Source organism: Salvelinus fontinalis, chromosome 5 (genome assembly GCF_029448725.1).
Source record: "Salvelinus fontinalis isolate EN_2023a chromosome 5, ASM2944872v1, whole genome shotgun sequence".
NCBI lineage: Eukaryota > Metazoa > Chordata > Actinopteri > Salmoniformes > Salmonidae > Salvelinus > Salvelinus fontinalis.
Window position 1 is genome coordinate 51637668 of NC_074669.1, and position 27528 is coordinate 51665195.

The window sequence follows — 27528 nt, forward strand, 5'->3', positions numbered from 1 at the left end:
GAAATCGTCTGTCCCAGGTTGCAACACTCACTACCGAGTTCCAAACTGCCTCTGGAAGCAACGTCAGCACAATAACTGTTCGTCGGGAGCTTCATGAAATGGGTTTCCATGGCCGAGCAGCCTTAGATCACCATGCGCAATGCCAAGCGTCGGCTGGAGGGGTGTCAAGCTTGCAGCGATTGGACTCTAGAGCAGTGGGGACGCGTTCTCTGGAGTGATGAATCATGCTTCACCATCTGGCAGTCCGACGGACAATCTGGGTTTGGCGGATGCCAGGAGAACGCTACCTGCCCCAATGTATAGTGCCAACTGTAAAGTTTGGTGGAAGAGGAATAGTGGTCTGGGGCTGTTTTTCATGGTTCAGGCTAGGCCTCTTAGTTCCAGTAAAGGGAAATCTTAAGGCTGCAGCATACAATGACATTCTAGACGAGTATGTGCTTCTAACTTTGTGGCAACAGTTCGGGGAAGGCCCTTTCCTGTTTCAGCATGACAAAGACCCTGTGCACAAAGCAAGGTCCATACAGAAATGGTTTGTTGAGATCAGTGGGAAATAACTTGACTGGCCTGCACAGAGCCCTGACTTCAACCCCATCGAACACCTTTGGGATGAATTGGAATGCCGACTGCGAGCCAGGCCTAATCTCCCAACATCAGTGCCGACCTTGCTAATGCTCTGTGCCTGAATGGAAGCAAGTCCTAGCAGCAGAGTGGAGGCTGTTATAGCAGCAAAGGGCAGACCAACTCCATATTAATGCCCATGTTTTTGAATGAGATGTAGTGTATTATATTCTACTGAAGGGTTTAGTTTGCATGTAGTCTGGCTTCAGGTTGTATATGTCAGTGATGTAATACTGAAGTAGTCTAAACATCAACTAAATATTAGGCTATGGGTCAAATCTATACACTATTGGCTACATTGGAATGCCTGTTGAGTGTGTAGAGACGGGCGCGACTCCCTCTTGTGGCGTCGCAGTTATTATGCGACGCCTCACTTAATCCACTTGCTAAGGAGGAGCGCAGGGCTCAGATGCTGGGGTCCTAGGCAGGCTGCGACTCTGTGGTTTGGTTTGGACTTCTCACTAAAAGAATGCCGCCAGTGGAATAGAATCGGACCATCCGGTGCTATTGAGCTACAAAAATATATTTACTGATACTTAATTTGAGATTTTCTGACATTTTTACTACCTCAAAGAACTCCAAGAAAATCCATGGCTGGAGCAGTCTTCAGTTTAAAAAAAAGAAGGAATAGTTGATCCTGCATTTTCAGACAGAGGGATGGTGCTGTTATTGCGCATCAGTTTTATTTTTGTTGGAGGAAAAAATACGCATTTAATAGATGAACCAATCGAGATACCCCTGGAGCTTTTTATAAATTGAAGACAATTCACATGTGTGAGAAGAATGTTCCATTTCATCTCGTTTTCTTTTGATATTGGAAACAAACAACACTGAACAAAAACATTATGAATACCACTTTGTTTTGCCTTGGAATCCAACTATAAAGTTTTCTTTATGGAGTTTCAAAATGACATATTCTAATTTGATGAACGAAAGCAATGATGGAATATATTTTGAAAAAGCTCTCAACGAATCTTTCCTGGAGCAAATGTTATTCACAGACAACAGCACCAACTCCACCAGCTGCACCAACATCACACTGGACCCCCAGGTCATTGCAGTCGGGGTCTTTCTATCCATGTTCATATTAGTGGCTATCGTTGGGAACATTTTGGTTATCCTCTCGGTGCTGTGCAATAGACACTTACAGACCGTAACGAACTTCTTTATAGTCAACCTGGCCATAGCGGACTTGCTATTGAGCATTATTGTGCTTCCTTTCTCCGCGTCTTTGGAAGTGCTGGGATGCTGGGTGTTCGGCCGGGTCTTTTGCAACATCTGGGCAGCGGTGGATGTTCTCTGCTGCACCGCGTCCATCCTCAGCCTCTGTGTCATCTCCATAGACAGGTACATCGGGGTCAAACACTGCCTCAAATACCCCACCATCATGACGGAGAAGAAAGCCGCCGTCATTCTGGTGTTGGTCTGGGTCTCCTCCATGGTCATTTCCATAGGACCGCTGCTGGGATGGAAGGAACCGCCGCCAACGGACGAGAGCGTCTGCAGCATCACCGAAGAACCGGGCTATGCCCTCTTCTCCTCGCTCTTTTCCTTCTACCTCCCGCTTATGGTCATACTAGTGATGTATTTCAGGGTCTACGTGGTGGCCAGGAGGACTACCAAGAGTTTAGAAGCGGGGGTCAAACGGGAAAGAAATAAGTCGATAGAAGTGGTGCTTAGGATACACTGTCGGAGCATGCTGGAGGATACTTCCAAGAGTAAAAACCACCCGTTCCGGAGTTCGCTGTCCGTGCGCTTGATGAAGTTCTCCCGGGAGAAGAAGGCTGCCAAAACGCTGGCGATTGTCGTCGGGATGTTCATCCTGTGTTGGCTACCGTTTTTCTTTGTTTTACCACTGGGTAAGTGTTGGTTTGATTATCAACATTTCAATTGCAATTTATTGAGGCTACAGTTGAATTGGTTCTGTTTTTGTTTTTTTAAACCATATGTAAAATATGTGTCCCATAATTTGTAAATATGTGTGTGCGCTCGCGTGTGTAATCAGTAGGATTCTCTGTAATGATTGACGAGTGTGCACTTCACTGCGGCCAGGATGTAGCCTATCCAACGGTGTCCATATTACTCAAATACGATTCAATTACTTTAAAGTTATATCTTGTTCACTGTGCTTATGTTTACATATTGGAGTGCACTATTTAGAATATGAAACGTTAAACAAGGATGTTTAAAATTCCTCCAAGTGCATAATTATTATGAGAAGGTTGCGGGCAGCGTGCAAACTGCCAATGCAATACACTCTTTTGATATCTGGAATTGTGAGGTTTTGGTTTTTCATTTGTTGCCCCTACTGTAAACGCACGGACATGACCACTATTGTCTCTGGAAGATAAACGTAGCCGACTGAGCAAATTCACAATTACTCACAATTACGCACGACATATGCTCTTTAATACCGTACTTAAACCAATCATGAATAGTTCTAATTGTGGCATCCGGCATCATCAAACATAACTACAAGTCCGAAATTTCATATGCCTATATACACGTGCAATTCATCGGTTTATTGTTTGCAGTCCATAGACATAAAATATCCTTCAACGGCGTCATCAGTTGTGCTTAACGCCCTACTGTGTTGTAGCAGTATGTTGAAGAGCAAAAACAAGCCATTGTAATTCTGTCCTGACATAAAAGTGCACTCAAGAAAAACTATTTTATTTATCATAGTGATTAAGGAGTCATATTAAAATATACAATATGCCTCACCAACATTAGACAACTATACAGAAAAAGTCAAATTGCTTAAATAAGTAAATGAAATCAATGATGATGAACTGATAGCTGACACAGACATGGTGGCGTGGCAGGAAGATCGGCATATCATGAACCAAGCGGTTGTGAGGACATGTTGAATCAGAATTACTGTAAAAATGAACGTGCGCCATTTAATAAACTAAATTAAAAACATGTCATGTTAAAAGCAGGGTGTAATCAGTTGCACAGCCCTTGTTAGTTAAGATTCCCAAAGCAGTCGTTTCTAGTTGAATGAACGTATGAGTTGAGCAAACGCCATTTTAAATTGACCGAATGTTTGACAAAGTTTTCTCAAGTTGGAGCTTGGTTTGGACCAACTACATTTTTTGTTGTTCAGGTAACACTTGAACAGAAAACTTGAGGAAACAGAAAAAAGTCTGTGTAACCAGTTACTTAATAATAATTAACAACAGCTCAATAGAAAAGGGAGTCGAAAGGGAGTAGAAGGTGTAAAAACACAACACATAGATACACAACACAATATACGATACAGATAATCAAACAGCAATAAAAACAATGTGTAAAAGTAAGTGCTAGAACCTTTGGCTAATGATGATTTGAGAAACAAACAGGTGACTTGCTCACAGAGCAGCCGACGGTCAATAAAAGGCTAATGAATAGAAAGGTGCTTTAATGGTGAAATGGGGTCGGGTGTAGAGACTAGAGGGATAACAGGAGGGAATCAAATGCCACTAATTATGTCAGATAATAGGTTTTATAAGGAACGTCAATGGGAAAGACTGGGGCATAGCGGATCCATTAAGGGTAACATCCCACTGGGCAAAAACTAGTTGAATCAACATTGTTTCCACGTAATTTCAACCCCACAAAATGATGTGATGACATTGAATCAACATGGAAAACTGATTGGATCAACTTAAGAGCATTTCATCTTTTTTTCACCCAAATTTGTACCGAAATCCAATGACATGGTGACATTTTTTGTTGAATTCACATTAGTTGAGAACTGAGTGGCACAGTGGTATAAAGGCACTGCGTCTCAATGCAAGAGGTGTCACTACAGTCCCTGGTTCAAATCCAGGCTGTATCACATCTGGCTGCGATTAGGAGTCCCGGTTGACGCTGCGCACAATTGGCCCAGAGTCGACTGGGGTAGGCCGTCATTGTAAATGCAAATGTGTTCTTAACTGACTGGCCTAATTAAATGAAGGTACAAATTTAACAATTACATTAAAAAAAATCTATACTAGATGTTGATCTGGCGTCTCTGCCCAGTGTGATATCAAATAAGAAAGACATACACATTGTACACACCAATGGCGGCAGTGCCATTTAAGATGAGGTAGGACACACCTTTCTTTTCATGAGCATGGCCTTATTTCTCTTACAGCATATTGGATGGCTGTCATTCACATTCCATTCACCCAGTTCAATGTAACATTGATAGGTTTAGGTTACTACATGATACTCATTTTTTCCCTATACCCATCATGAGGTTGCTACAACCTAGCCTAGGAATGAAAGTTTACAACGTAGGTGCACACTGGTTGAGAGAACATTTTAAGGTGACAGAAAGTGACACATGGCCAGACAGTGACACATTCAATACTGCGTTGCACACTTGCCTGCATCTAGCTGATCTAGGGTGTAATCATTAGTCCAACAGTTGCAAACATAGAGTTTCTATTGGACAAATTCAGGAAAGTTTGTCCCTGTTTCGTTCTGTTTGCTTCTGTTTAAGAAACGTTTTCAACTGAATTCTGCTGACTGAATACACCCCTGATCACATGTAAACACACTTCTCTTTCATAGCAGCCACGTTGTATTCCTTCTCGCATCTATGCACTCTCCTCTTCTTACCTTTTCACTTCGCGTGTGGACTTCAATCCACAACACACTGGCAAAGTGTGTTGTGGACAGTAAAATGCCTAAAAGACATTAAAATGCCTAAAAGCATCTAGACATTATCTCACATATTTTTTAGACTAACATTTAGTTTTCAATGTCGGAAATTTGTATGAACCTTGCTGTCTGTCTATGACATTTGCAACATTGTTTCAATATTCAAATTCGATCTCCAGCTGTCCCATAGTAATGAACGTGTCGGGAGTCAAGACGAGACAGACAGGCAGGCAGCGTTTCTCAGCCAGTCAAAATCATGAATCAGCCGGCATAATTTTTATGGATATACAGTGCATTCGGAAAGTATTCAGACCACACTTTTTCCACATTTTGTAATGCCTTATTCTAAAATTGATTAAATAGTTTTTATCCCTCATCAACCTACACACAGTACCCCGTAATGACATAGCAAAAACAGGTTTTTAAACATTTATGCAAATGTATCCCCCCCCAAAAACAGAAATATCACATTTACATAAGTATTCAGACCCTTTGATTAGCACTTTGTTAAAGCACCTTTGGCAGCGATTACAGCCTCAAGTCTTCTTCGGTAGGATGCTACAAGCTTGGCACACCTGCATTTGGGGAGTTTCTCCCATTCCTCTCTGCAGATCCTCTCAAAATCTGTAAGGTTGGATGGGGAGCGTCGCTGCCCAGCTATTTTCAAGTCTTTCCAGATATGTTCGATCTGGTTTAAGTCCGGGCTCTGGCTGGGCCACTCAATGACATTTAGAGACTCTTCCCCGAAGCAAATTCCACGTTGTCTTGTCTGCGTGGTTAGGTTTGTTGTCCTGTTGGAAAGTAAACCACCCCAGTCTGAGGTCCTGAGAGCTCTGGAGCAAGTTTTCATCGAGGCTCTCTTGATACTTTTCTCTATTCATCTTTCCTTTGATCCTGACTAGTCTCCCAGTCCCTGCCGCTGAAAAACCTCCCTGCAGCATGATGATGCCACCACCATGCTTCACCATAGGGATGGTGCCAAGTTTCCTCCAAGTGCATAATTATTATGAGAAGGTTACGGGCAGCATGCAAACTGCCAATACAATACACTCTTTTATATCTGGAATTGTGATGTTTTGGTTTACATTTTTTGCCCCTACTGTAAACGTACGGAGATGACCACTATTGTCTCTGGAAGATAAATGTAGCCGACTGAGCAAATTCACAATTACTCACAATTACACACAACATATGCTAAACCTGTAAGTTAGCCATAGTCAGCTTGCTAGCAAGCAAGGGATAAGAACGTTGCCAGCCAGAATGGCATTGGAACATTTAGAACGAACAACTGGGTCGCGTCCAGAGACACAGAACAAAAAGACTGAACGACTGGGTCATGTCTCTGGCAACCGAACCGATAGAACGTACCACCAACCGGCTTGGGTAGCAACCTTAGATTTGTGTTGGGACTATATCTTGTGGAAGGATGAAATAGTATGAATAAATTCATCAAAATAATGTTTTTAAGGAAAATATGTCAATCATTAATTGAATATGTTGGTAACTCGTAAAAGTGATAATGCCCTTGAAGCCCGTATTTGGACCTCGACTTTGTCTCGGGTCTAATAACACCGTGCCTATATATCCTCCAAACACTGGCTTCTCGGGCATTATCACTTACATTAGCTAAAGTAAAGTCATAGTAAACATAGTCATTAGAACTAACGCTTTCGTAAACCCGCTACAATCATGCAGTAACGTTACAGTGTACAGTCAGTAAGCAGTTCAGCACTTACACCTTCGTGCCCCGGAGGCATTAAATTAGTAAAACCAAGCTAACTTTGACTTGGAAGAGTTCCAGTGTAACCAAATAGCTAATATAGCATCCCTCTGTTTGAGCAGGGTGTTTGAGTAGGGTTAAACTAGCTAGCTGCATTTGCTAGCAAAGCAATTGAAATTGAAAGTGAAAAATAAATAGAAAAGATGAAATATCTCTCTATCTCTCTCTTGCTTCTCCTTTATTTTGGAAGAAATGTAATGTATGTGTTCAAAACCGGTCAACTATTGTCTTTCTCTCTCTTTGAGTCAACTACTCACCACATGTTATGCACTACAGTGCTAGCTAGCTGTAGCTTATTATTTCAGTACTAGACTCAAATCAAATCAAATCTTATTAGTCACATGCACCGAATACAACAGGTTCAGACCTTATAGTGAAATGCTTACTTACAAGCCCCTAACCGACAGTGCCGTTTAAAAAAATAAGGATAAGAATAAGAGATAAAAGTAACAAGTAATTAAAGAGCAGTTGTCGGTGATCAGGCCTACCGCTGTTGTGTCATCGGCAAACTTAATGATGGTGTTGGAGTCTTGCCTGGCCGTGCAGTCATGAGTGAACAGGGAGTACAGGAGGGGGCTGAGCATGCACCTCTGAGGGGCCCACGTGTTGAGGATCAGCGTGGCGGATGTGTTGTTACCTACCCTTATCAACTGGGGGCGGCCGGTCAGGAAGTCCAGGATCCAGTTGCAGAGGGAGGTGTTTAGTCCCAGGGTCCTTTGCTTATTGATGAGCTTTGAGCGCACTATGGTGTTGAACGCTGAGCTGTAGTCAATGAATAGAATTCTCACGTAGGTGTTCCTTTTGTCCGTGTGGGAAAGGGCAGTGTAGAGTGCAATTCAATAGAGACTGCATCATCTGTGGATCTGTTGGGGCGGTATGCAAATTGGAGTGGGTCTAGGGTTTCTGGGATAATGGTGTTGATGTGAGCCATGACCAGCCTTTCAAAGCACTTCATGGCTACAGACGTAGGTGCTACGGGTCGGTAGTCATTTAGGCAGGTTACCTTAGTGTTCTTGGGCACAGGCACTATGGTGGTCTGCTTAAAACATGTTGGTATTACAGACTCGGACAGGGAGAGGTTGAAAATGTCAGTGAAGACACTTGCTAGTTGGTCAGCACATGCTCTGAGTACACATTCTGGTAATCCGTCTGGCCCTGCGGCCTTGTCTTAAGGTCTTACTCACATCGGCTGCAGAGAGCGTTATCACACAGTCTTCCGGTACAGCTGGTGCTTTCATGCATGTTTCAGTGTTATTTGCCTCGAAGCGAGGATAGAAGTAGTTTAGCTTGTCCGGTAGGCTCGTGTCACTGGGCAGCTCTCGGCCGTGCTTCCATTTGTAGTCTGTAATGGTTTGCAGGCCTTGCCACATCCGACGAGCGTCAGAGCCGATGGAGTACGACTCGATCTTAGCCCTGTATTGACGCTTTGCCTGTTTGATGGTTCGTCGGAGGGCATAGTGGGATTTCTTATAAGCTTCCGGGTTAGAGTCCCGCTCCTTAAAAGCGGAAGCTCTTGCCTTTATCTCATTCATTCTCTGATCCTTTGATTGGGTGAAAAAACATGTCAGTTCATGCTGCAAGAGCTCTGATAGGTGAGAGGATGTCCTCCGGAAGTTGTCATAATTACTGTGTAAGTCTATGGAAGGGGGTGAGGACCATGAGCCTCCTAGGTTTTGAATTGAAGTCAATGTACCCAGAAGAGGCCAGAAGCTAGCTGTCCTCCGCCTACACCCTGGTGCTACTCTACTGAGTGCAGTTGAGGCTACTGTACAGCTGCATTGCAAAACAGTGTATTTTCATCAATTATTTGATGTGTTCCACCCAGCGCTCAATTTTTTGGCCTCAGTTATAAACTCTTAACAACTGAACAATAGAACAAACGGACTGTGCCCCCAAGACAGACAAAAGATTTTAGAGACGGGTCATTTTAATAGCAATATTCTGGCAAGCATTGCTTTTGGAACAATGGAGGAGTTTAGTCAGGCACCATATAGTTTAGAGAGGGAGGCATCTTTTAGAGGACAGCTACTAACTTTGCAATGGGTCTTTCTTTAATGGGAAATCCTTTTCGCACCACAGGCGTTAGGTTTAGCCAGAAAAGTGTGTTTAAAACCATTTGGGATTTTGGTGTCAATGGACCATTGTTTGTAACATTCTTCTCATGTAGCGCAAGCCACCACAGCCTTGTTTTCTATAAGCCTACACTTAACATACTATGCCTACTAATCAACTTGAGTTCCTTCGATTTAAATTCCTCCAATCCCCCGGAATGTTATTGTGCATACTTTGCTGTTGGTTGGCTGATAGCATCTGTTGGCTCGGCCCCCAGCCAGCACGCTCTGCTACTTGTGCCAGGCTAGCTGTGCCCCCCAGCACCAGCCTTCCAACCTCCCAGCCTCTCAGTCCTCCAGCCCTCCAACTCCCAGTCCCTCAGTCCCCAGCTCCCCAACCCTGATTCGATTACTTTTAAGTTATATATCTCTTTCACTGTACTTATGTTTACGTATTCCAAGAGCACTATTTAGAAAGTGAAATACTAAACAAGGATGTTTAAATTTCATCGGCACCGAAGAGAGTCTATTAAGAGAGATGGGTAACTCTAATTGCTGTATTCAGGCCGCTGACCCCATGAACTAAACGGTCCACTGCCATTCGAACGGCTGTAATTGAGCTTCATTAGAGTGGGGGGTTTGCCCCCCCCCCCCCCCCCTTCCTCACACACCCAACAGCCAGGATGGGGGGAAGAAAAAGGATGAGGGGGAAGGGAGGAGGTAAAGATGGCACCATTCCACACGTACAATACCCCTCTCGTTCTTTTGTTCTCGCCCCCCCCTTCTCTCTCAAAACCTGCCTTTCCTCTCTGCCTTTCCTCTCCATGTCTCTGAGCTAGCCTTTGCATGCAATGGCTTGGTAGAATGAAGTGAGAAACATGGCTTGGTAACCTCTTGATAGTGCACAGAGCGAGGAAGGCAACGACCAAGACAGGGCGCAACAATAAATCCACAATAAGCAACCACTGAAGGCATTGTCATTATCTTAGGCTAAAGAAATGTGACACTGATGATGCTCATAACTACGTTTCTGTGGCTCCAGTCCGCATGACACATCTATTTGTGTTGGAACACAAGCTTCAAAATTTGTCCGAACACACAAACGCACACGCACGCGCACGCATACGCACACGCACACACACACACAGCCTTAGTTACCAAAGTCTTTCAAATGTCCTCACCTCACCACTCAAATGTTGAGTGACCCTCGAATTCTAGGAATAGAGAGCAGTTCAAAAGAGATCATGTTATACACTTCTTCCACGGTCCTTATCGCTGTAGGAATGTCAGCGTTAATGTGGTGGAGAAACTGCGACAGACTGACAGCAAGAGAAAAAACTTTTATACAGTCAGCCCAACGTTTGACCTTTTCCTATAAACCAAATGTCAGTGCTGTCCATAGGTCTAATCTAAAACTGAGAAAATATCAACTGTGTGTGCTGTTAAAGTCGAGGAACAAAACAAACAAGACATTTTGAGGCCAAATGTTTCTACCTTAAGGAGATAAACTAGTCATATACTATATGCAGTATCCAATGTGTACAGTGGTCCAAAAACCTTGATAAAGGATACACATTACAAACATTAGTAATACAACTCTAACCATATTCTGTAGATATCCAAACTCAATACTTTTACAAACTGAACAGACACGTCGTACGTAATCTGGAACTGCGGTTACGTATCGGTTCTGATTGTTACAAAGGCATCTGATGCTGGCCTCAGCACCACTATCAACATGTTATTGAGGACACTGATGTTGTAAGGAAGGAGGCCTTTGACTCCAAGCAAAACGAGACTACTGTAGGGATTCGTCCCAAATGACACCCCATTTCCTACATAGTGCACTACTTTGACCAGAGCCATATGGGTCAAACGTAGTACGCTATATAGGGAATAGGGTGCAATTTGGGACACACACCATGACTAATATGTTGTTGTGCTTTTTCCCCATGATGCCACTGAGAATATCCCCATACCCGTGGTGGGGGAGAGGTGGGAGGGGGCAAGGGAAGCTCTGCTTTGCCAAAGGAAATAATTAGCTCAGGAAAAACAGGCCTGCCCGATATTATCTTTTATTTTATTTCACATTCTTGATAGGTCTTGAGAATACTTTGGCCAATAGTGAGAGGGGCTTTGCCATTTGTTTCTCTCATCATCTATTTGAAAGAAGACAGATTGTGAGGGCTTGTCCAATTTAGCAGGTTGTGTCCACCAATAGACTACCTCTGTAAGCATGGTTTTACCCTTCCCCCTTGGCTATATATATAGTGATCAATGTTGGTCTAATTTTCCATGGTTTTTCCTTTTCCCCAATGTTGGTCCAATTTTCAACCTGCTGTAGGCCTATCAGATGCAAAAACAATTATTCTTACATAAAAAAAAATGTACTGCCAAATTTTTTGTACGGATACACTTAGAGGATATCTGTCCGTTTGTACAGAGAAGGATGCTTCTTAGCACTTCTAAACACTTTTGCAATCAAGTCCTTTCTCCGTTGCACCGATCCGTTCACTCTGATTCATAATGGGCCACTATTGCCAGAAACCATCCGAGTGAAAAGAGAATGTTGAATCAGAGTGTGTCCTACTATGTCCTCCTGTGGTTTTCTCAGCCACATCTCTATAGGACATCCAAAGTCATTAGTCTGGACCAAGCATCTTATAACTCACCTTTAACACAACCTAAGGCAGACTTAAAGGGATCCTTCATCCAAATGACGAAATAACACGTTGGTTTCCGTACCCTATTTAAGCGGTCTATGGACATGGAGTGCTGTTACCTTGTTCATAGGCTACTTACAGGGGTAAGAAAAACAATGCCATATTTTGGGGGGTTGAACTATACCTGTAATGCTCAAATCCGCTTTGACTTTGAAAAGGCTTTTGATAAAGTACGACTGAAGTTTATATATACACTACCGTTCAAAAGTTTGGGGTGATTTTGATATTTCCTTGTTTTTGAAAGAAAAGCAAATGTTTTGTCCATTAAAATAATATCAAATTGAACAGAAATACAGTGTAGACAATGTTATTGTTCTGAATGACGATTGTAGCTGGAAATGTACGATTTGTTATGGAATATCTACATAGGCGTACAAAGGCCCATTATCAGCAACCATCACTCCTGTTTTCCAATGGCACGTTGTGTTAGCTAATCCAAGTTTATCATTTTAAAAGGCTAATTGATCATTAGAAAACCCTTTTACAATTATGTTAGCACAGCTGAAAATAGTTGTCCTGATTAAAGAAGCAATAAAACTGGCCTTCTTTAGACTATTTGAGTATCTGAGCATCAGCATTTGTGGGTTCGATTACAGGCTCAAAATGACCAGAAACAAATAACTTTCTTCTGAAACTTGTCAGTCTATTCTTGTTCTGAGAAATGATGGCTTTTCCATGAGAGAAATTGCCAAGAAAATGAAAATCTTGTACAACACTGTGTACTACTCCCTCCCCAGAACAGCGCAAACTGGCTCTAACCAGAATATAAAGAGGAGTGGGAGGCCCCGGTGCACAACTGAGCAAGAGGACAAGTACATTAGAGTGTCTAGTATGAGAAACAGACGCCTCACAAGTCCTCAACTGGCAGCTTCATTAAATAGTACCTGCAAAACACCAGTCACAACGTCAATAGTGAAGAGGTGACTTCGGGATGTTGGCCTTCTAGGCAGAAGAAAAAGCCATATCTCAGACTGGCCAATAAAAAGAAAACGTTAAGATTGGCAAAAGAATACACATACTGGACAGAGGAAGATTGGAAAAAAGTGTTATGGACAGACAAATCTAAGTTTGAGGTGTTCGGATCACAAAGAAGAACATTCGTGAGATGCAGAAAAAATTAAGATGCTGAAGGAGTTTCTTGACACCATCTGTCAAGCATGGTGGAGGCAATTTGATGGTCTGGGGGGGCTTTGGTGGTGGTAAAGTGGGAGATGTGTACAGGGTAAAGGGGATCTTGAAGAAGGAAGGCTATCATTCCATTTTGCAACGCCATGCCATACCCTGTGGATGGTGCTTAATTGGAGCCAATTTCCACCTACAGGACAATGACCCAAAGCACAGCTCCAAACTATGCAATAACTATTTAGGGAAGATGCAGTCAGCTGGTATTCTGTCTATAATGGAGTGGCCAGCACAGTCACCGGATCTCAAACTATTGAGCTGTTGTGGGAGCAGCTTGACCTTATGGTATGTAAGAAGTGCCCATCAAGCCAATCCAACTTGTGGGAGGTGCTTCTGTAAGCATGGGGTGAAATCACTTCAGATTACCTCAACAAATTGACAACTAGAATGCCAAATGTCTGCATGGCTGCAATTGCTGCAAATGGAGGATTATTTGACGAAAGCAAAGTTTGAAGGAAACAATTATTATTTCAATTAAAAATCATTATTTATAACCTTGTCAACATCTTGACTATATTTACTATTAATTTTGTGCAACTCATTTCATGCATGTTTTCATGGAAAACAAGGACATTTCTAAGTGACCCCAAAGTTTTGAATGGTGCTGTAAATGCGTGGAACATTTCAATTTTGGATAATCTCTTATAAAATGGGTTAAAATCATGTATAGTAACCCTAGGTGTAAAATCGTAAATAATGGCTATTTCGCATTAAGTTTTAAACTGTCAAGAGGAATAAAACAAGGATGTCCACTATCGGCATATTTATTTTTTATGGCCATCGAAATGTTAGCTATTACAATCAGATCCAACAATAATATCAAGGGATTTTAGAAATACAGGGCTTAAAAACAAAGGTATCATTGTATGCTGATGATTCATGTGCTCTTTTAAATACACCATTTGGATCCCTCCACAGCCTCTTTGAGGATCTATTTAATTGTTCTAACTTCTCTGGATTACCAAATTATGAGAAGTGTTATGCATTATTATGTATTGGATCACAAAAAAATACAATTTTTACATTGCCATGTAGTTTACCAATAAAATGGTCTGATGGTGATGTGGATATACCCGGTATACATATCCCGAAATAAATAAATAATCTCACTCCAATACATTTTAATAGAAAGTTAGCAAAAATAGATAAGATCTTGCCACCATGGAAAGGTAAATACCTTTATATGTGTGTAAAAATCACCCTGATTAACTTTTTAGTCATATCCCAGTTTACCTATTTTCTTATGGTCTTGCCTAAAACTAGCAAACAGTTTTTTTTAAAATAATATGAGAAAGAAATATTCAATTTTATTTGGAATGGCAAGCCAGACAAAATGATTTATATAATGAATATGAATTCGGAGGGCAGAAATTATAAAATATTACAGAATTAGACCTCTCACTAAAGGCTTCAGTCATACCAAAGTTATACTTAAAACCCAAACTGGTTCTCTAGCAAATTAGTAAGAATGTCTCACCCTATGTTCAAGAAAGGCCTTTTTCCCTTTATTCAGATTACAACCTCTCACTTTCAGTTATTTGGAAAGGAATTTCTCTCCCAAATATTGCTATTTTTAAAACAAGACATAGAAAATTGGTTGCAATTTCAATTTAATCCACCAGAAAAGACAGAACAAATACTACAACAAATATTGTGGTTAAACTCAAATATACTAATTGAAAAAAATGTAATAAAAAAAGATATCATCCTCATAAATTCTATCATAAATAGGACTGGTGGAGTTATGTCCGGATGACTGCGTGATCATGCTCTTCGTAGCCGATGTGAGTAAGACCTTTAACCTCTACAGGATCGGTCCCCGCGTGGGACGGTTGCGCTAACGTAGGCTAATGTGATTAGCATGAGGTTGTAGATAACAAGAACATTTCCCAGGACATAGACCTATCTGATATGGGCAGAAAGCTTAAATTCTTGTTAATCTAATTGCACTGTCCAATTTGCAGTAGCTATTAAAGTGAAATAATACCATGCTATTGTTTGAGGAGAGTGCACAGTTATGAACTTGAAAATGTATTAAACAGGTCAACATTCACAAGGCCGCAGGGCCAGACGCATTAACAGGACGTGTACTCCGAGCATGCGCTGACCAACTGGCAAGAGTCTTCACTGACATTTTCAACCTCTCCCTGTCTGAGTCTGGAATACCAACATGTTTCAAGCAGACCACCACAGTCCCTGTGCCCAAGAACACTAAGGTAACCTAGCTAAATGACTACCGACCCGTAGCACTCACATTAGTAGCCATGAAGTGCTTTGAAAGGCTGGTCATGGCCCACATCAACACCATTATCCCAGTAACCCTAGACCCACTCCAATTTGCATACCGCCCCAACAGATCCACAGATGAATCCATCTCTATTGCACTCCACACTGCCCTTTGCCACCTGGGCAAAAGGAACACCAATGTCAGAATTCTATTCATTGACTACATCTCAGCGTTCAACACCATAGCTAAGGACCCTGGGACTAAACATCTCCCTCTGGCACATGGTGTATGAACTGATACACAAAATGACGCAGGATTCAAAACTTAGAATTGTTCAATTTAAATTATTGTACAAAATTCTTGCAACCAATAGAATGTTATTTATATGGGGGATACAACCTTCCCAGCTCTGCAGATTTTGCTGTGAAGAGGCAGAATCATTAGATCATTTGTTTTAGTACTGTCCATACGTAGCTTGTTTTTGGTCACAGGATGAGGAATGGCTGAAGAATTGCAACATTTACCTGGAGCTAACCCTGCAGATAGCACTACTGGGCTTTCTGAAAAGTCATAGTCAATCGATCAATAACATAGGAATACTTTTAACAAAATCAAATATTTTCAATTTACATTCTCTAGAGAAATGAGAATAGAAAGGTTCAGAACTTTTGTGAAACATCAAATATAAATCCAATATAGATGGTGTTAAGAGATAGATGGTAGGGGTTGAATGGAGCTGAAGGTTGGGACAACTAATAACAACAAGATAACTAATATAAAACATACTGTGCCCGTAAAACGTATATAGGTTAAGAACTTTTTTGAAAGAGCACAGTTTGAAAGATATGGCAAATAGAAATCAAACCGGATGGACATCAGAAATAGAATGGGAAAGGTTGAGGGTAGAGGAAGGAAAGGTGTAAAAACAAACAAAGTAGAACTATTGTAAAATAGACTTTATCCATAAAATGTATATAGTATGTATAAGCTGGAAATACATGTCTAAGCGTTGTTGTTCACTAGGGGTGGTAGGGTTGGAAGGTAATAAAGGAAATATGTATTTTTTAAAGATATGTAAATATATGTATGTACTGTATATGTATATATATGTATGAATGTATGTGTAAATGTATGTATGTATGTATGTATGTATATGTATTTATATGTATGTATGTATGTATGTGTAAATGTATGTATGTATGTGTAAATATATGTATGTATGTATGTATGTATATTTGCAAAAAATATATATTGGGGATTGGAAGTGATGCAGACAATTACATTGATGGAAGCTACAATCTATCTGCAATATTAAAGCTGATCTACCCCCTAAAAAAACAGCATTGTATTCAAAGTATCTAAGTATCATATGGCCCAGCCAGATCCATCAGCCAGACCTGTAGGTGACTCACCCCTAGTGAGTGGCGCCTGTCAAAGCTTGCACAACACTCACACAACACTCATTACACTGTTGCACAGTCCTTTGTAGCCCTCTCCACTCAAGGTTTCAATTACAAAGCATAGATTCATAGAAGAATGACCTTTACCTTGAGTGTCGTCTTCAATAAAGCAATCCTCTCCCCCAACACTACACCACAGTTGATTGACAGGTAGCTCATTTGCATATTATAAATGTCTGACATGCAGAATAGTATCCGGTAACACTTAACTTAAAGCCTGCCGTTCTAATGCTTTATAACTTTTTATAAGCATGTACTGTATGAGCCATTATAAGTCTTACAATGCATTATAACTGTATCATAATGCATTATATCTGCTGCTTCTAAGTATTACAGAGATTCTCCTGGAAGTAGGAATATTACAGTCAAAAGTTTGGACACACCTAGAAACCAGATATTGTCACGTTCGTTTGTTTAAATGAGTATACCAAGGCACAGCGTGCATAGAGTTCCACATGTTTATTGGATGAAACTCACAGAAAACAATAAAGCGCAAAACGAAACATGAAACTAATGTAGTGCTCGCAGGCAACTAGACACAGACAAGATCCCACAAAAACCCAGTGAGAAAAGGCTGCCTAAATATGATCCCCAATCAGAGACAACGATAGACAGCTGCCTCTGATTGGGAACCATACCAGGCCAACATAGAAATGAAAAAACTAGACTACCCACCCTAGTCACACCCTGACCTAACCAAAATAGAGAAGTTAAAGGATCTCTAAGGTCAGGGCGTGACAGATATTGTACAATCCAGGTGTGCAAAGCTCTACCAAAGCTGATTCTAATATGTATTGACTTAGGGGTGTGAATACTTATGTAAATGAGATATTTCTGTATTTCATTTAGAATTTTTTTTTTTTATCTAAAAACTTGTTTTCACTTTGTTATTATGGGGTATTGTGTGTAGATGGGCAAAAAAAATATAATATTTAATAAATTTTGAATTCAGATTGTAAGACAAAATGTGCAATTAATCAAGGAGTATGACTACTTTCTGAAGGCACTGTAGGGCTGGGACTCTGTGAACTCTTTTAAACTGTCACAACTGAACTTTTCAAAACCATATCCTCACAAAAGACTGAAACAAAACATCCTATCGACAGAGAAGCTCCACATAAAAGAGACTCCAGAATCTCCTAAAAGCAGCTAAAGTACTATAAAGTAGTTCATAATCTCCCGCTGCTGATGTGGTCATGGCAACAGCGGCGATGTGTCAAGGCAACAAGCCAAATCAACCCAGGCACTTCCTAAGTAGCATATGACTTGTGACTACAATCGGAAGTCATCGCTCAAAGTTGTCATTTTGCCAATTAGAATCAATATACAACTACTTTTTCCATGATGCGTTTTGTCTGATAGTTCATTTTAAGGCTGTGTTGATGTGTTGAACCAGTCACCAGTGAAGCCTTTAGGGAAGAGCAGGAACAAAGGGACATAAAGCTCTCCTTCTGGCCGATGTAAATTGGCGTGACTCATTCTTGAAACACGATTCCTAGCTCCACACCAGATGAAAGTCAATCTCAAACTGGGCAGATGAGGGCAGACTAGGGGAAGGAGGGTATAGAGGTGTTTATATGATATACATACCCCCTGCGGCAAAGTTAGAAGTGTGTGAGTGTGAGTGTGAATAATGCATCTGTGTGTGCCGTATACACAACAGACCTGGGTCTGAAATCGTTTCAAATACTTCTGAACGTTCTCTTGAATCTGCCTGGAGTACCAGATGGGCACACTTTAGGGACTATTTCATTGGTTCCGTTGCGCCAGGCAAGCTCAATAACAGCAAGTAATAGATTTGAAAGATTTGAAATAATCTTCGAACTCTTGTATATTTCCCCAAAACGGCTGTACTGTATATAGCTGTACTGTATCCCCAAAACTGGATGTACTGTATACAACACACTGAGAGTTTTATCTTTGTTTCATCATCAGCCTTCTACATAAAGTGCACAACACTAACAACGAGGAAAAACACGGCAAGCCTCAAACAATGAACCACCAGTTAGTTTCACATCTGTCTACATCACCCACCTAATGATACCGTGGCTTCCTGTGGGGCCCCTGTAGGGCCCTCTCTAACAACAGTACAGTAGTAGCCTAATGGGCCTCATACATCCAACAACAGTACAGTAGTCTATAATGGTGTCATCAGTCAGATCCCACACAGGGGGTCACAAGGGGTCTTCTGGTTCTTTCAAGGAATATTTATTGTACAGTAATGCCCCAAACATCCTGCTCGGTGGCGGTGGATTCCTCAGAGCAACAGTAGCACACCAATTACCCATTGCACACAAGCACATGCAAACACACCAATTACCCATTGCACACACACACACACACACACCCATCTTGTCCAATGGAACGCGCTTTCATCTCAGAGACCTGATTACCCCCAAATTAGCGCCATACTGGCCAAGAGAGGGGGCCTGTTGTGACCCTGTCAGGTTGTTAAAGCTACTCCAGTGGGTGACGATGGGTGATAATAGCCTCTCCTCTCCTCCCTCACTGCGCTACCTCCCTTCCTCTCTACTTGCAAGTGTCCCTCTCTTTCGTTATTTATCGCTTTGCTACTGATATAGTGCCTGTGAAGCCGGGAGCAACTCTGACAATTTCTCACTTACGTCTGAGGGTGTGTGTGTGTGTGTGTGTGTGTGTGTGTGTGTGTGTGTGTGTGTGTGTGTGTGTGTGTGTGTGTGTGTGTGTGTGTGTGTGTGTGTGTGTGTGTGTGTGTGTGTGTGTGTGTGTGTGTGTGTGTGTGTGTGTGTGTTTTCCTCACAAGGATAGTAAACCAAGGAACACTTGGACAACATTTCACCAGTCCCCACAAGTAAAAAGGCTATTTTAGGCTTAGGGGTTAGGTTTAGGGTTATATTTAGGGTTAGAGTCGGGGGTAAAAGTAAGGCGGTATGGTCCGGTACAGCGTCCCGGCAAAATAAATAGTGTGGGTACGCCGTACTGGTAAAACACAATTTAACAATGGCGCCGGAGAAGAAGGCTGACGTTTTACATGTCCCCGACCGATTGTGTTTTTTTGTTTGTTTATTTGCGTCATTTGTAACTTCTTTTTTAACTTATTTTGTACATAATGTTGCTGCTACTTATAACCGAAAATAACTTCTGGACATCAGGACTGCGATAACTCCCCATGGATTGGCAGAATCCTTTTTGTCCTTTAACGGGTCTGATGAGTAGGACGCGAATAATATACTGCTTTCTTGGGAACAGGCCCAGATCCCCATGATTTGCGTGAAGAGGAGGCGGAGAAAAAGGGGCCAGAGGGCGGGCTGCCTTCTGAGAATTCGTAGGCGATCGCTTAAACCCCCACTTCCTTCCATTCTGCTAGCAAACGCGCAATCTTTGGAGACTAAAATCGATGACCTACATGGAAGATTAAACTACCAAAGTGACATTCAAAACTGTAATATGTTATACTTCACGGAGTCGTGGCTGAAGGCCAACAATATCAACATACCAGTGGGCTGATTATATGCTGTACCGGCAGGATAGAACAGCGGCTTCTGGTAAGACAAGGGGTGGCGGACTATGTATTTTTGTAAATAACAGCTGGTGCACGATATCTGAGGAAGTCTCGAGCTACTGCTCGCCTGAGGTAGAGTATCTCATGATAAGCTGTAGATCACACTATCTACCTAGAGAGTTTTCATCTTTATTTTTCATAGCTGTTTACATACCACCACCAATCAGAAGCTGGCACTAAGACAGCATTGAATGAGTTGTATTCCGCCATAAGCAAACAAGAAAACCTTGAGGCGGCACTCCTAGTAGCCAGGGACTTTAATGCAGGGAAATTGAAATCCGTTTTACCAAATTTCTATCAACATGTTAAATGTGCAACCAGAGGGGGAAAAAACTCTGGACTACCTTTACTCCACACACAGAGATGCATACAAAGCTCTCCCTCCCCCTCCATTTGGCAAATTTGACTATAATTCAATACTCCTGATTCCTGCTTACAAGCAAACATTTAAGCAGGAAGCACCAGTGACAAGATCAATAAAAAAAGTGGTCAGATGAAGCAGATGCTAAGCTACAGACTGTGTTGCTAGCACAGACTGGAATATGTTCCGGGATTCTTCCGATTGCATTGTGGAGTACACCACATCAGTCATTGGCTTCATCAATAAGTGCATTGATGACGTCGTCCCCACAATGACCACACGTACATATCCCAATCAAAAGCCATGGATTACAGGCAACATCTGCACTGAGCTAGAGGCTAAAGCTGTCACTTTCAAGGAGCGGGTCTCTATCCCAGAAGCTTATAAGAAATCGCGCTATGCCCTTGGACGAACCATCAAACAGGCAAAGCGTCTATACAGGACTAAGATCGAATTGTACTACACCGGCTCTGACGCTCGTCGAATGTGGCAGGGCTTGCAAACCATTACAGACTACAAAGGAATCACATCCGAGAGCTGCTCAGTGACACAAGCCTACCAGACGAGCTAAACTACTTATATGCTCGCTTCGAGGCAAATAACACTGAAACATGCATGAAAGCACCAGCTGTTGCGAAAAGCTGTGTGATCACGCTCTTCACAGCCGATGTGAGTAAGACCTTCAAACAGGTCAAAATTCACAAGGCTGCTGGGCCAGACGGATTACCAGGAAGTGTACTGCGAGCATGTGCTGACCAACTGGCAAGTGTCTTCACAGACATTTTCAGCCTCTCCCTGTCCGAGTCTGTAATACCAACATGTTTTAAGCAGACCACCATAGTGCCTGTGCACAAGAACACTAAGGTAACCTGCCTAAATGACTATGCTAACTGGTTGCATCACTGCCTGGTATGGCAACTGCTCGGCTTCCGACCGCAAGGCACTACAGAGGGACGTGCGAACAGCTTACTACATCATTGGGGCCAAGCTTCCTGCCATCCAGGACCTATTTTCCAGGCGGTGTCAGAGGAAGGCCCTAAAAATTGTCAAAGACTCAAGCCACCCTAGTCATAGACTGTTCTCTCTGCTACTGCACGGCAAGTGGTACCGGAGCACCAAGTCTAGGTCCAAGAGGCTTCAAAACAGCATCTACCCCCAAGCCATAAGACTCCTGTACATCTAATTAAATGGCTACCCAGACTATTTGCATTGACTACCCAGACTATTTGCACTATTTTCATCTATCCAAAGTCACTTTAATAACTCTACCTACATGTACATAGTACCTCAACTAACCGGTGCCCCTGCACATTGACACTGTACTTGTACCCTCCTGTATATAGTCCCGCTATTGTTATTTTACTGCTGCTCTTTAATTACTTGTTACTTTTATTTCTTATTCTTCTCCATATTTTTTTCAACTGCATTGTTGGTTAGGGGCTCGTAAGTAAGTATTTCACTGTAAGGTCACAATAATGAAATCAAAATGACAAGAAAACTGTAGGCTATTACGCCAATGTACTTGGAACGTGGTTTGACGGGAACACTGAAATTTCGCCAAGGCAGGGACGAGTGGCCGACACCAAGGCGTGCGCGGCGAGCAGTGACAATGGCAATCGCCAAATGTCATTACACTTCTTGGTGTTTTGTGTAGCCGACGTCTCATGTCTCTTTCCATTGACCACTGTTTATGGGGCTGGTAATATGTTGCGAGTGGATGATCGTGCATGGGTAGCCTAGTAAAGGAGCCATTTGAAGTGATTATTTGACAATCATATGAAACCATGACTGGTTGTGTTTATGCCACAATAAAAGGGTAATACATGTTGACGAGGCCCACAGAGATCCTTTTGAATTAATAGGGATTCTATATGAAATGATATGATTCGGAGTATAAAAAAAAAACATGCAAGTGTGTGCACATATAGGAGGTCCCATTCCACGAAGAAATAAATTCAACTTTCACCCCTGGTTAGGGTTAGAACTAGGGTTAGGGGTTAGGTTTAGAGTTAGGGGTTAAGGTTAGGGGTTTGGGGTTAAGGTTTAAAGGACATTTTAACCCCCGCAACACCAACATATGTTAAAATGGGGCGTTTCTATGTTTTGTAGTAAAAAAAGATAGAGGGAGACAAGTGTTTCCATATGTTGATGTTGGGGTGGTGCTGGAGATGACGAATAGGAAATAAAAACATGTGAAATTTCCCTTTAAGGTTAAGCGTTAGAGTTTGGTTCAGGGTTAGGGGTTAGGGAAAATTGGACTTTGAATGGGAATCAATTGTTTGGTCCCCACAAGGATAGTAAAAACAAACGTGTGTGTGTGTGTGTGTCCGTGTGTGCCATGTCAGCTCCAATCTAAACTAAACTGCCCACAGGTCCCTAGGGAGAGGGCTCAAGCCAGGGCAAGGAGAGATGAGGGAAAGGAGGGCTGGTCAACACCGTGGCGGAGATGAGATGAGATTAGGGATGTGGGGGCTGTACAAAGCATTCCTCTCCACTGAAACATCACTACCAAGAGAGTTTTCATCTATATTCTTCGTAGCTGTCTATTTAACACCACAAACCAATGCTGGCACCAAGACCGCAGTCAACCAGCTGTATAAGGCTAAAAGTAAACAAGCAAATGCAGTTCCAGAAGCGGCGTTCCTAGTAGCCGGGGACTTTAATCCAGGAAAACTTTAATCTGTTTTACCTCATTTCTACCAGCATGTTACATGTGCAACCAGAGGGAAACAATCTAGACCACCTTGACTCCACACATAGAGATGCATACAAAGCTCCCCCCACCATTTGGCAAATCTGACCATAATTATATCCTCCTGATCCCTGCTTAGAAGGGAAAACTAAAGTAGGAAGTACCAGTGACTCGCCCAATACAGTAGTGGTCAGATGACACGGATCCTACAGGACTGTTTTGCTAGGACAGACTGGAATATGTTCCGGGATTTATCCAATGAGATTTATCTGGCTTCATCAATAAGTGCATAGATAATGTCATCCCCACAGTGACCATATGTACGTATGCCAACCGGAAGCCATGGATTACAAGCAACATCTGCACCGAGCTAAAGGCTAGAATTGCCACTTTCAAGGAGCAGGACACTAATCCGGACGCCTGTAAGAGATTTTGCTATGCCCTCTGACAAACCTCTATAGGTTTCTTCCTAGGTTCCGGCCTTTCTAGAGTTTTTCCTAACCACCGTGCTTCTACACCTGCATTGCTTTCTGTTGGGGTTTTAGGCTGGGTTTCTGTACAGCACTTTGTGACATCTGCTGATGTAAAAAGGGCTTTATAAACACATTTGATTGATTGATTGATCAAACAGGCAAAGCGTCAATACAGGACTAAGATTGAATCCTACTACACCGGCTCTGATGCATGTCGGATGTGGCAGGTCTTGCAACCTATTACGGATTACAAAGGGAAACCCAGCCGCAAACTGCCCAGTGACACGAGCCTACCAGACGAGCTAAATGCCTTCTATGCTAGCTTCGAGGCAAGCAACATTGAAGCATGCATGACAGCACCAGCTGTTCCAGACAACTGTGTGATCACGCTCTCCGTAGCCATTGTGAGTAAGACCTTTAAACAGGTCAAGGGGCGTGTACTCAGAGCATACCCGGACCAACTGGCAAGTGTCGTCACAGACATTTTCTACCTCTCCCTGACCTAGTCTGTAATACCAACATGTTTCAAGTAGACCATAAGGATTAGTGTCTCGCTCCTTGAAAGTGGCAGCTCTAGCCTTTAGCTCAGTGTAGATTTTCCCTGTAAGCCATGGCTTCTGCTTGGTATATGTACGGTCACTACGGGGGACGACGTTGTCGATGCACTTATTAATGTAGTCGTGATTTATGTGGTAAACTGTTTAATCCCGGAACATATTCCACTCTGTGCTAGCTAAACAGTCTTCCAGCTTAGCATCCACTTGATTGCAAGCAGAAATCAGGAGGATAGAGTTATGGTCAGCTTTGCCAAATGGAGGACGATGGAGAGCTTTGTATGCATTTCTGTGTGTGGAATAAAGGTCATCTAGAGCATTTCCCCTCTAGTAGCACAGGTGACATGCTGGGAAAAATTAGGTAAAACAGTTTTTCAGATTCCCTGCATTAAAATCACTGGCCCTATACAGCTGTTTATGGCCCTATACAGCTTGTTGAGTGCAGTCCTAGTGCCAGTATTGGTTTGAGGTAGTAAATAGACAGCTACGAAAAATATAGACGAAAACTCACAAGGTAAATCGTTTGGTCTGCAGCTTATTATGAGGTATTCTCACTCAAGTGAGCAAAACCTAGAGACTTTCTTAACATTAGAGATTGCGCACCAGCTGTTGTTTACAAAGAAACACACACCTCCCCCTTAACCTTACCCGAAGAAGCTGCCGTTCGGTCTTGACGATGCATAGAAAAACCAGCTAGATGTCTCATTTCAGGCCAATTCTTGTCTTACACACAAAAAGTCAAAGCTTAAAAATGGAGAGAGAGATGAAAATGTCTAGCACATAAGTTATCTTAAAGATTATCACAGATCCTAACGCATCTCTCCTCTGTCCCCTCCCAGGTTCCTTCTTCCCGGCACTGAAGCCATCTGACATGGTCTTTAAGGTCATCTTCTGGCTGGGCTACTTCAACAGCTGCATTAACCCTGTCATCTACCCGTGCTCCAGCAAAGAGTTCCAGCGCGCCTTCACCCGCCTCCTCCGCTGCCAGTGCCACCGCCGCCGCCGGGTCCTGAGGCGCTTCTACAACCAGCGCTGGCGCACAGCCGTCAAGGGCCACCACCAGGGCATAGGTGGTAGGGAAATGGATACGATGGGTATCGGCAATGCCAGGGTGACAGACTGCCGACCGGGTTACACCATCAACCACGAGTCGTGCGGGAGCTCGCACTACCACAAGGGTACTAAAGGACCTTCGCTAAGTTTTAAAGGGTGGAGCCTGTTCCCGCCGCTACAAAAGTCATCGTTCCAGCTCAAAGAGAAGATGAACAATCTGTCCAATAAGATTAAGGGAGGTCCGGGCGGGAAGGGAGGCGTCACGGCCCCCGCCCTGGCGAGGACTGAGATAGACACGGTTTCCATGGGGATTTACAACGAGGTCGCCGAGCAGAGCTGCTATCAGATCTATGACCTCACAGAGTGCTACGGCCTGAAGGAGACAGACATCTAGATTCTTGAGGGACAGACAAAGGGAGTGGCTAATATGGATGGCTACTGTCATTCAATTGCTTAACCTTCTTCAATGACATTTGCAGTGACGCCACAAGTGAAAGCGCTTGATGGTTGCCATTGGGGTGTCAACATGGGGAATAACCAATATAATTCCGCCTTAAAACACCTAGATGGGATTTGCCGTTGCAAACCAGAAAGAGGTAAAAGGAAAAGGAAAGTGCTCTTTTCCACTTGAGCCATGGAATGGAATGCGGAAATTCCACAAAATGTCAGATCGGAACATGGGGTTATCACGGGAACATTTGACCAGCAAACAAACAGGACTGAAAGAACATTTGTCTGCAGAGAGTTGTTTGGACATCGATCAAAGGGTTGAGTTCATTTTGTCTGGAAATGGCGCACTTTGATCCAAGCACAAATTGCTCCAAAATATGATATCAAACCTTAATGACTGTATCGTGTTTGTTTCATTTTGTTGGATGGAGATTGAAGTGAAGTGGAATGAAACATTATTTCTTGGAGCTGTGTTAGAAAGATAAATGCAGGACAATAAGTGGGTGTGGAAAAGTCACTTTCTGGACAGGTGGCAAGATGTCAAACTGACTTCTCAATGATAGGCTGGGCTCATCAGCAGCCGGTCACTGTGTCCTTTGAGCATTCTCACTCTCAACTCCAAACAGCTCAACCCCTACAACCAGCAGCAACACGGAGACACTATGAACCTCCATTCTACCATATAACCTACAGACAAACACCCCTTTTCTAGGGTATCAGACCATCCAGCTCAACTTAACACAATGCAGCTGGGCACAGATGTGTGTTGTCGGAACAGAGCAAACACATAGAACAAAGCGAAAGCCACTGACTTGAATGACGAAACCATTGCACAGGACAATTTCGGGATGATATGGGTAAACATAGGGTAATGTATTGGTAATTATAATTGCATCTGATTATTTTGCTAAGTGAATGAGTGGAGTGAACTGTGATGAACTGACATGAGCAGACCTCTGTGAAACAGCATTATAAAAGTGATGGGTCACGTTCAGACTGAAAACAATGTTTGGACCAGTTGAATAAGTATCGTGGTGTATGTACCTTAACTGCATTCAGAGCCAGAGAGAAGAGAGGTCATTTATCTTTTGAAAGGACAAGGGATTGACAGAATCAAAGCCTGGAACCCATTGATTACACTATCTGTCTGTTCTTTGCATTGCCAAAAAGACGCTTTGATTTTGTTTGTATTTACTGATGGTTCAATGACGTCTGTCAATGTCAAGCAAAATAAAAATGGAAAAAAATACCACTTTTTTATTTTATGTCAGTTCTGGAGGGTGGCCATGGTCGGTGCAGGCTTTTGTTCCAGCCTAACGATTCAACTGAGGAACTAGCGAAACCTTAAACCTTACCTGACTGTATCAGGTACATTGTACGGTAGCTAGGTTTGGACAAACTACACAAGACCAGTAGTGGCGAATCTTGGTGTGGGACGCAAAAAACAATGTGGGATGCATGCCAGCCAAGCCACTAACAACACTAAACAACACTAAACAATACATGAATTGCACTATAACAGTGACAAACGGTGCCCACAAACTGTACGGGCCTACATAAAGCTGTCCCAACAGCAGAGTCCCAACACCTTACCACCTCTACACCTGGCTTTCAGCGGAGCCTTGTCTGGCAGCGAAACAGATCATTCAGCCTCATTTAGTGTTTTTAAAAAAACATAGCTGATATGGGTGACTTGCTCAAACAAATGTTTTTTTTTACTGACAATTG

General features: G+C 42.5%; 1 protein-coding gene across 1 annotated transcript; it reads left to right on the plus strand.

Moving 5' to 3' along the window:
• Positions 1-1010: 1010 nt before the first annotated feature.
• On the plus strand, positions 1011-27060 carry adra1d (adrenoceptor alpha 1D). The gene is made up of 2 exons (XM_055923818.1): positions 1011-2477; positions 25137-27060. The coding sequence occupies exons 1-2, from the start codon at positions 1526-1528 to the stop codon at positions 25742-25744; spliced, it is 1560 nt and encodes a 519-aa protein (XP_055779793.1). The 5' UTR covers positions 1011-1525; the 3' UTR covers positions 25745-27060.
• The last annotated feature ends 468 nt before the right edge of the window (positions 27061-27528 follow it).